Below are 10,480 nucleotides of genomic sequence, written 5' to 3' on the forward strand. Positions count from 1 at the left end.
GACATATTGAGACGGTCCTCCGCGCAGAGGAAGCAAGATAACTTTAATCTCTTAGTTTCATGAATGTACACCCACCCACTGTCGTGCTCACATGTTTAACTCACAGCAGTATCTGTGGACTGTCAGGTCTGCTTGTGGCTCTGTGGGATGGGGGCAGAGCAGAAGCTGTGACAGGAAGTTACTAACATGGTCCAGATGTGGGGACAGGAGACCACTTCCAACACAGCTGCAACACGCTGAAGACTACAGGCAGCGACTGCCCTGCACTCACTACAGGAGGTGTTATGTTAATAAAAGTCTTGTTAAAATAAATCATTTTAATTGATGTACAGTATAAGAGTTAACATTTGATATTCTACATACAGGTATTGATATATATATTTTAAAACATTTCGCAAAGGTAACAGTTCAACTCTTAAGCACCCTCTAGTGTTAGAATGATACAGTGCAACAAAGAGACAAAACAAAAGCTGCCAGTGAACCACAGCATTCTTTTTTTATTATCAAATAGAAATGCATGTGAATCTTAAATACCGAAGTTGACATTGAAAATGACCGGAATACGAATGCAAGAGGCAATTTCAACTAAATATTGCAACAATTAACCTTCAACTTTCAGATCAAACACATTATTATTAAGTTAAGAAAACCTGTGATGCACATTTTCTCTGACAGCAACATCTATGTCCATGCTGAGAATACTAAGAGAAAAAGGATGACTAACAATAGAGGCTGATCATAACTACAAACATGCAATAAGAAAGCTCAACAAAGAGATGACAACAGGCCTACTAAGCTCCATGTATCCACCAGTCTTAAGGGCCTTTTACTTTGGCTTATTAGGTATTCCATTAATAGTTTCCCCTTGTCTGGACTGCAGAGCCTCCAGAGGGCTGTATTCAGCTCTAAGTAAAGTGAAGGCCTTTTATCTCTCCCCTGTCTGCAGTTTCTAAAGTCCATTAAAGAAAGTTACTAATCTTCATCGTCCTCGTCATCACTTAAGACCATCTTCCGTCTACGCTTCACAGGAGCAGAGATATCCTCCTTGTCTGAATCTGCATCCCCGTTGGTTTCAATATCCATTGCAGTGGTGGAGTCATTTTCTGTAAAGACAGTAATGCATCGGCCAAAATGTTCAGTTTGGATTAAAAGTCAATGTTGTCTGAGCCTTGTGGTCGGTGACCAAATCAAACAGACAATTTCCTTATAATATAAGTTAACAACTCAACAACTTATATTTAACATAGCTCTGTTTGTTTCTTTGATATTTTACATGTGAATGTTACATATTATACCTTTAAACTAACATGAAATGATTGATTAAATATCAAACACGTAGATACCTTTCTCATCATCATCATTATCATCATCATCATCATCATCGCTGTCGCCGTCCAACACTCTGCGTTTGCTTCTCTTAGTTGAGGTGTTTTCCTGGGACCTGGTGTGAACAGGATCAGTTAAAGACTTGAGTAGTTTTCAGATTTAAAAATGGTCTTCTCTGCTCGGCTGAGCTGATTTACAAAAAACAAAGGGCGATGCCTCACCTCTCAGGTGTACTTTCTGTGTCCTCAGCAGGAGTGAAATCTGAGAAAGGGAGGAAAAAACAACAACAAAGAAGTTCAACAATGAAAGTAAATCATCGTAAACCTTTACTGATCTTTAATAAGCAGTGGGTTTAAGCCAAAATAATTAATCTGGTATAGAATGCTGCATCCTATATCTAGTTTCCCGTTGATCCACCAGCCTGGCAGTGGCTTTCTTATGCATACACACATCATTGGCTGCTACATGAGCCGCAGCAGGCTGTTATATGTCATTTAACACCTACCTACTTGACAGAGCTGTAATTAACTAGTGTTAACTGAGACGAGGTGCTCAATCCGTGACACATACCCGTCTGCTCGGAGGTTTGATGTTTCCTCTTGCGTTTCAGCAGCAGAGCTTTCAGAGCCTCAGCCCTCTGTTCCCCTGAGACCCCCTTCTTATCCTTCTCCTTCTCTTTTTCCATCTCATCCTCCTTCTCAGATTCTCTGGCTGGACTTCTGGAGCCGTCCTGCTCCTCTCCTCCTGTAGGTTCCTCCTCTCTTGGACTAAGAGCTGCAGCCGCACTCCGCAGCTGGGATACACTGATCTTTGCTGGGATCCTCCAAAATGTCTCCTGTTTACAGAACAGTCAAATAAACACATGTTAGAATTGTATTTGCAAATGCAGAAACTCTCTCTCAAGGAAAGCACAGAGATTAGATCAAAATGCTATACTTAGCACAAGGTGAAAGGACACACAAAAACCCCACACCTGTTCATTTTCAGGTGCTCGAAGACCCAGTTTTCTCAGAAGCTTCTGGAAGCTCTTTTTGTCCATTGCGTCTTCATTTTCCTCGTTCAGAGGTACAATTGGCACAGGCTGGGACAAACCTGTGAAATGGAAGACACAATGTCATTATCAGACCAAACAACACTAAGGACATTATGCTTTTCACACACGCTGTTAGTTCCCTGAGAGCTGTGACCACTTGTAACAGAGTAAATCAACTATTTGCAAAACATTTTTCACAGTGTTACTCACCGTCTTCTTCACGGTCTTCTGCCGTTTTGATAAGACGATTCTGTAGCCACAACAAGGGAGCAGACATGCCTGGTGATAAAAAACAAAACACAATTAAACTAATCCTAACAGTACATGATAGAAACATGTTTTAGTATTCTAGTTTCACAGTCAACACATAACAACAGTGTCAAACCCAGATCTGTTTATCTCTATGATTTTATATAACCAAAAAGACTTGTTTCAATTTGAAGAAATAAATGTAATCTAAAGAAAGTATTATATTAATATTATTATATTTAATGTTACCATTTGCCAATGTCACTCAACTGAAGAAAGCACAAAGGGCCTTTGTCTCACCTTCCTGTTGTAGTGTATTCACCATGTTGCCTACATCAGGTCTCCTCTCCACTGACGGGTTCAGGCTTTGGCTATCCCTTCCTCTATTTTCTGATGTTTCCCTATCTTGCTCTTCATCTTCCTCGCTTTCTTCAGACTCATCCTCATCATCTCTGTCCACTGGATCATCTGGGAACCCTTGTGTTAGTTCGTGTAGGAAATCTTCTTCAGTCTGTGGCAGAGAAAGAGTGACTTTTAAATGTACATTACATGCATTGTTGTCTTTATTTTTCAATTCTAAATAATCTTGAGTAAAGTGTTTGAGTAGATCTGAAATGACGCTACCATTCTCTTCCCAGAGCTCTTCCCAGAGCTCTTCCCAGAGCTCTTCCCAGAGCTCTTCCCTGGAGCGCCGCGACTCCTCTTCTTATACACTTCTCTTCTGTCCGACACTAAGCCCATACTGAGCAGTTTGTCCACCACACGGGCACGGGAGCGCTTGGCTGTGAGCTTCTTCAGGATGTCACCCAGCACATCTGTGGAAATATGGTTTCATCATTAGGATCACGTTTTTGATTTTTTCTGAGACAGTGGTTGTGAGGTACGACGATCATTTGGTGTCTGGTACCATCAGAGTCTTTGTACTCCTCGTGGAGCATCTGCAGCTCCTCCTCCTGCTCCTCAGTCCACAGAACAATCCGGGTTCCTTTCCTTTTTGGAAGAAACTAATTAATTGAAGTGTTTTGAGCCATCCTGCATTACATTCCCTATACAAATAAAAGGGACAGTTCACTTCACAATACCTAATACATATTGTCCTTGTACGTTATACGGCTTTTATCAATCAAGATTGTATTGGTGTGGTGCAAAATATAATGGAACAAGATGGCACTGTTTCCAAGTCCCATCTTGCCAAGTGTCATCATGTATATTTTGTATCTGTCCATTTATAGTTAACCATCTCAGGAAAGTTTTGAGATATATACTCTGGTTGTACCATCAATACACTACTCATTCCTCCTCAAGTACATACTTCTGTTTCTTCAGTTCTTTAGCACTGGCCGCCAGACCCATGTGGACCAGCTGCTTCACCACCTGGCGCCGGGTGCGGTTGCTGTTGCTGAGTAACGGCAGCAGCGTCTCCACTACATCTAGCACTAAAACACAAATGAACAGTCAATAAAATAATCTGCAAAATAAAAAGAAATAATCTCCATCTTTTAACTTGTACAACAAACTAAAACAGACCTTCAGAATCACGGTGCTCCTCAAAGAGGTTGCGCAACTCTTCTTCCTCCTCTTCAGTCCATGCCGGTCTCTTTTCCTCTCTGACATATTCAGGACAACAAGGTGCAATATTTCAAATGGCAGAACCCAAGAACTAGCTATTTGGCAATACTTGTAAATCTTATTTTGCCTATGTTTTAACAATGGTCAGCTTAAAATTAGACACAACAGTAGGCATTAAAAAAACAAGCACCAACCCTTCTTTGCTGTATCCTTCGGTCATCTCACGCACAGCACCCACTTTCTTCCAGAACAGAAGCTCAACATATGCCTTATTGTTTTTCGCTGCCAGGGAGAAGAATCGGTTCAGAACAAACTTGGCAAAGGTCACGAGTTCCTGTGAAGAAGAGAATAAAAGTAAGCCTCTGTCTCGTCCACACTGACTTTGGATCACATATGGCTTGCTTGACAACACTGAATGTTGTTCTCATGTCATGACTGTACCCTGTAAGCAGCTGCAGCCGGGTCACTCAGGATCTTGTTGAAAAGGTTGAAGACTGACAGCTGAAAAAGCTGGGCGTCCATTTTGAGGTCGACAGCCAGGCGGTGCAGCATTCGGGCGATGCAGTGGTTTGTGTGAGGTGTGTTTTTTGAGTATGTCTTTAATAAGAGGAGGTATGGACGCACAATAGTGGGCTGGGCAAACCTGCGAGGGGTGAAGGAAGATGAACACGCTCCATAAGAAAGGTCACAACCCCAATATTTGGCGTTCAGTGGCAAGTACTGTCACCGTTTTGCTTACCTCTTGATAAAGTCTAGAAAGTCAAACGTTTTTTCGGACACCTGGATAGACTCCATCTCTTCCTCTTCTAACTCTGCTGCATCCTCCTCATACTCCTCTGCCACAGGGTCAGGAGGAGAGGTCCCTAAAATCATTTGAATACTTGTTTGATGCTGTGATAAAAAAAGATCACGTAAATATAAAACATTAATAAAAACTTACTTGGCAAATTTGCATACAGGATCTGCTTAAGAAGTTCCAGCTCCTCCTCGGGGTCAACATCAGCTGAACCAAACACATCTCCCTCTGGCCACACCTCCCTGAAAATTAGGAATATGAAAAGCGGTGATAAACTCTGCACAAATTAAAGTCATGACCTTGAAACTGTATTCACGGTCAACCATCTTCGGGAACATACAAATAAGTAAAAAGCTTTGGAGTGGACGGGGTCTTTAAATAACATGTATTTATTCTGAAGGGTGAAGGGCATGCTGAGTCTGGCTGACCTGGCAGCTCGCAGCATCCCCAGCGCCTCCGGTCCCCTGCGAACTAGCAGCGCATCCTGCACCCGCACCATGGCCTCCGTCCTCTGGTCCTCAAGTGGAGTTTCAGAAGTGGCGTCAAATGGCACGATGCCTTCAGTTAAAGACTCTGACAACTGATCAAAGATTACAGAAAAGTAATATTTAGTGTTGGTAAATGTGGTCCTTTTTACTGGGAGCCAGGAAAGACTTCAATTCAATGATAGCTTTTCAATTTGTCATGTTGTTCTGATTTTTCAGAGGGTGAATCTCCCACTCACCTGAAAGCCTAAAGCCTTCAGCTCTTCCTCCACAATCTTCCAGCTCTCTACCAGAGCCTCCGGACTGGTATCTGGAGCCGGGGGCTTTTTTTTACCCTGAGACTTTCTCCGCCTAACTTTCTTTTTCTGCAGAGGTAAAAAGGAGAATATTAATATTCTTAGCATCAACTTAAAATACAACATTGAGACACAATATAAACTTAGCAGAAGAACCTACCTGAACCATCAAGTTATTGCGCCCTTTGCAGAAGCGCTCCAACATGCGCATGAAGAGATGAGTGGACTCCACCAAGTCTACGAGGTAGGAGTGAGGCTGCTTGGTTTCATCATATTTCCTGAGCAGGGTCACGAAAATCTCCCTGTACTCCATCAGGTAAAAGATGTTGCCTAAAGAGTGAAGGTATTATTTAAGTAAGATATTTATATACTTAAACCCTTATACAGTAATAAGCTTTTGTGCTCATTTGTGTTCCAATTGAGCTTAAAGGCTACCATTCAAACTTAAAATGGCTGTCTGAATCTTACTTTTAATAACGCTGGAACTCTGACGGATGCTTTCATCCTGTGAGCGGTCCATCTCGTTTACAGTTAGCAGCAGCTCCTGATATGCCTTAAGTGCCAGGTGCATCCTAGAAAATAAGTATTTCATATCAGTCTCAGACCAACAAACAGTTGACATGTCAACCTGCCACCTGATGAGTTTCTTACCTGCGAGACCAGGACGTGGCCTCTTTGCGATCTGTAAGAAGCATCTCATAGTAGTTGGTGATGTTTCGTTCAATGTAATGGAAAGCCCGGATGGACATGGTCTCAGAAACTAAGTCAGCGCGGAAACCGTTGCCGCGGTTGAAAGCCATGAAAAAGCTGAGCGCCCAGAGGTAGTACGTCTCATCGTGTTGCTGGGTTTGCTCTCGACTTAAACTTTCCTGCGGAGGGAAGGATGAAAGTGTTTAGAGTATTTTACTTACAGAGATCCTTGGTCAAAGAAGGATTATTTGTGAGTCACCTATAGCGCATAAACATATTAGCCGACCTTGACAAGGTACATGAGGCGATTGTAGCAGTTCTCCAAGAAGTCCACGCAAAACTCTCGCAGGAAGAGTCGGACGTTTAAGGCGGAGCGCCGTTTGTCCTTACATTCCTGAGCCTGTCGATACCTTTTGGGAACACGTCTCACTGCTTTGCCGCTGTCATGAGTATGGTTTTTGAACTAAAAGAGAAAAAGAAGATTGAAAATATATTTGAAGCATAACTGAACCAGGATATTTTTAAGTTTCACATATAAGCTACAGGACTCAAACTCACATTATGAATATTTCTGTGATAAATCACATCATTGTCTCCAATCGCCTTGAGGCCTTGCACAACATAGGAGCCTCCAAAGCGAGAGTGTCTGAAAAAAATAGACGAAAAGAACAAACATTTATTTTTCAAGTTCCAGTAAATCAGACAATTCTTTAACTTTATGGGATACAAAGAAAAGCTTCCTGTATGACATCTGAAGGGGTTCTATGACATATTGCAGGGAATATACAAAAAACAAACACATTCTGGCTCTGAAATGAAGATTGTGCTGACTGTTTAAGAGCTTGATTGTACCTGGTTCCTCTCTGAAATGTGCGGGAGCGTTTTGCAGCGTGTTCCTTCTGCCTCAGTGCCTCCAGCTCCAGACCGTCTCTGTTCTTCTCCTCTGCTGAACGAGCCTGGCCGGCGCTCACCAAAGCTTCAGGCGTCTGTGAGGAAAGAAGAAGAGCTCAAACACAGAGCAGCTGGAAACCTGCACTTGTGCCTCCGAGGGATTCGTCTGTCTTACCTGGTCTCTGAACATGAGGGAGATTATTTCCAACACATGCATACTCCACTGCTGCTCACTCTGGGCCGATGCCAGGAACTTGACCAGGTCATCGAAACCGCTCATGTGAATGGCCCACAGCAGCCTGTCATGGATGCTGGCATCATCATCTACTTTCTACAGGAGAGACGGGGATTAGATCAGATGTACATATGAGATGGGGGGTAACGTGTCATATTCTACAGGGCGAATGTAGGTGCCTCTAATATGATCACATTGGTAAAGGGTAAAGTCAGACCTTCTCTTCAAAGGGGTCCGCAGGAACATGAAGCACGTTTCTGACCAGCAGTAGGATCCTCTCTATCAGCAGGTTATCCTCCTCCTGTCTCTGCTCCCAGTCCTGAAAAAGAAGGAAATTAGTCAGGATAGACAGAAAGAAACACATCGAAGGACACCAACATTGTTATGGTATAATCTAGGAAATGGATAATGGGAAAAGCAACTTTCTATTTGCCTTTTACCAGTTAAACACTCACCAGTTGTAGAAGCGTGTATAATGTCTCACTTAAAATGCCAAACACTGCTTCGCTGGCAAATGCCTGAAATGAAAGCACAGCACAGAAACAGTTAATAATTATTATGTTAAATAGTAAATTTTAAACTTGAATTAAAGTTGTTATTACGGTAGTTGCACATCTTTTGACATGATAAGATCACCGTACCTCTTTACAGGCTTGTAAATGAGCAGTCACTTCCAAAAAGTGATGTCTGAACACTGGGTCATTGGGAACTTTACCGAAGCAGAGCATGGCAGGTTGAGTAAGGTTGACCATGAGCCTAAAAAGATTAGAAAAGAGTCAGTAAATCTAATACCAATGTTGAATAAAACAATACTATCATTATGGCAATAATATATCTCAATATTGGGTTTATTGTATCAATAAGACTATAACATGGCATTTTAACAAAATGCTTAGTTGTCCCCCTGATATTGTAAATCTTTATGAGCATATTATTTACAAGTTAAAGTCTAATGTTCTGGTTTATACCTGATGCAGGCATCAAATAAGACCTTGTCTTGTCCATGCTGGACGATGATAGGTAGAAGGTCGTTCTGCACAATCTGGCCAGCACCGAGTTGCTGGCGGACGTCACGTGTGTCATCTTCATGGCGTAAATACCTGATCAAGTCTTTCACACTCTCTGCAACACAGAGACCAAACAGTCAGAGAAGTACAGGAGCTTTGCATCATTATACATCGCTAAACTGTATATCATGTATTTAAGGAGGACATTTATAACATTTAGTTAAGGACACTCACCTAAGCATTCAGCTTCCTTGTGATAGGTGTCTCCCTCCAGATAGCCCAGAGCACTGCACGTTGCCAAAAGATCGCAATTCATCCTGACTATGTCCAAACAGCATCAGACAGCCTGCAGTGGAAGGTTCAGTCTCATCATCAGCCACACAGTAGGATACAGTTAGACCAGGAGCAACTCAAAAATATATCTTCACTGTTGTTGTGATGTTTAGGACCAGAATAATTCATCACAATTTGCTAATGGGCTTTAACCTGGACAAATCAAAACATAAATACATTTAGACAGCATGTTTCTTAATACACATGGCATTTAGTAAATTTAGCAGCAGTTAACACATCTTAAACTGGCTCATATGTCACTTGTAGAGAGAATATAAATTGTTTATTGATATTACTTTGTTAAATGATAGGTAGATAGATAGATAGATAGATAGATAGATAGATAGATAGATAGATAGATAGATAGATAGATAGATAGATAGAACACTCCTTGTGAAAGGATAACTGTTTTTCATGACAGGTATTTTGGTTGTAAATACATACATTGTAGAAACAAGGTGATTAATGATAAGAGTAATAACAAAAACAAGTTGAATCAAAATAAAGACAAGTCTGTATGCATAAAGTGACTGTTAATATAAAGGTGCACTATTAAGGGTTTATATTATACGCAGGTATACTAGCTAATGTTATGTAGCCAGAGTCTCACTTCAGTATTAGATATAGGTTAGGAGGGAGAAAAGCAACACGGAATAATTTACCAAATTGATTAAACGCTGTTAATCGACAGGTTCCGTGTTCAGCTGCCGTCGGTGTATAAAGTTAAAGCTTTTCCAGAAGTTATTGTTGTTGGTTAGTGGTTTCCTCTTCTGTCGGACAAGTCTCGCGCCAAGAGAGCGAGCGAAAACGTAGAAAGCGGATGTAGAATGTCGTCATCATGGGTAAAATACTTCCCTGAGTCCTGTTTGTCAGGCAGTGCTTTGCCAGGTTTACCAACTTTACACTAATTCTAATCAATACATTGGTGGTGTCTTGGGGAGAAGAAAAGGTAAGATTAGAACCATAGACTGATTAGAACCCGAGCCATGTTTTACGTTTGTGTGCGTCAGACTGAGAAATAGTGGAAAACACTTGAAAGTTTAGCGAAGGGTTTGCCTGAGAGGATATACTTAGGGCTAATGTAAATGTTCTTTGAGGAAGGAGACATTATTAAAAAGGATAATAATAATGCATTTTATTTAGATAGCACTTTTCACAACTCAAAGACGCTTTACAATATGAGGGAGGGTAGACAAACAAGGACAGGCAAACAAGTAAGTATAGTAAAATAAAAAAATAAAAAGGCAGTCAAGAGGAAGTTGATTGAGAGGTGGGGGGGCTTATGGGTAGACAGAGTTGAAAAGATGTGTTTTGAGGCGGGACTGAAAGACTGTCTCAGAGTCACGGAGATCTTGGGGGAGGGAATTCCAGAGCCTAGGAGCTGCCACTGAGAAGGCTCTGTCCCCAAAGCTGCAGAGTGTGGATGTGGGAATGGAGGAGTCCGGCTGCGGATCTGAGGGATCGTGGGGGTTGATAAGGAGTGAGAAGGTTTGTGAGATAAGGGGGGGCCAAATGGTGAAGTGCTTTGTAGGTGGGACCAGAATTTTGTAGTTGATGCGATGGGAGACAG

General features: G+C 41.7%; 1 protein-coding gene across 1 annotated transcript; it reads right to left on the bottom strand.

The window, feature by feature from the left end:
- Positions 1–302: 302 nt before the first annotated feature.
- On the bottom strand, positions 303–9,696 carry timeless (timeless circadian clock). Its single transcript, XM_010782048.1, has 30 exons — positions 9,573–9,696; positions 8,812–8,923; positions 8,539–8,692; positions 8,212–8,326; positions 8,026–8,088; positions 7,788–7,889; positions 7,511–7,666; positions 7,297–7,430; positions 7,003–7,090; positions 6,731–6,907; positions 6,406–6,623; positions 6,223–6,326; positions 5,915–6,084; positions 5,698–5,823; positions 5,402–5,553; positions 5,118–5,215; positions 4,917–5,040; positions 4,619–4,820; positions 4,372–4,511; positions 4,136–4,215; positions 3,921–4,044; positions 3,516–3,598; positions 3,233–3,423; positions 2,909–3,119; positions 2,570–2,638; positions 2,300–2,418; positions 1,897–2,161; positions 1,548–1,587; positions 1,344–1,441; positions 303–1,103 (listed from the first exon to the last, which is right to left on the bottom strand). The coding sequence occupies exons 2-30, from the start codon at positions 8,891–8,893 to the stop codon at positions 973–975; spliced, it is 3,816 nt and encodes a 1,271-aa protein (XP_010780350.1). The 5' UTR covers positions 8,894–8,923; positions 9,573–9,696; the 3' UTR covers positions 303–972.
- Positions 9,697–10,480: the final 784 nt, after the last annotated feature.

The sequence above is a fragment of the Notothenia coriiceps genome, unplaced genomic scaffold, assembly GCF_000735185.1.
Source record: "Notothenia coriiceps isolate Sejong01 unplaced genomic scaffold, NC01 NC01_scaffold00000282, whole genome shotgun sequence".
Classification (NCBI taxonomy): Eukaryota; Metazoa; Chordata; class Actinopteri; order Perciformes; family Nototheniidae; genus Notothenia; species Notothenia coriiceps.

Excerpts from the sequence above, each read along its gene's own strand:
- timeless (XM_010782048.1), bottom strand. The coding sequence starts at position 8,893 with ATGAATTGCGATCTTTTGGCAACGTGCAGTGCTCTGGGCTATCTGGAG. Across the intron at positions 6,908-7,002 it reads ATCACAGAAATATTCATAAT|TTCAAAAACCATACTCATGA; the intron begins GTGAGTTTGAGT and ends TTTCTCTTTTAG. Across the intron at positions 2,162-2,299 it reads GAGCACCTGAAAATGAACAG|GAGACATTTTGGAGGATCCC; the intron begins GTGTGGGGTTTT and ends TTCTGTAAACAG.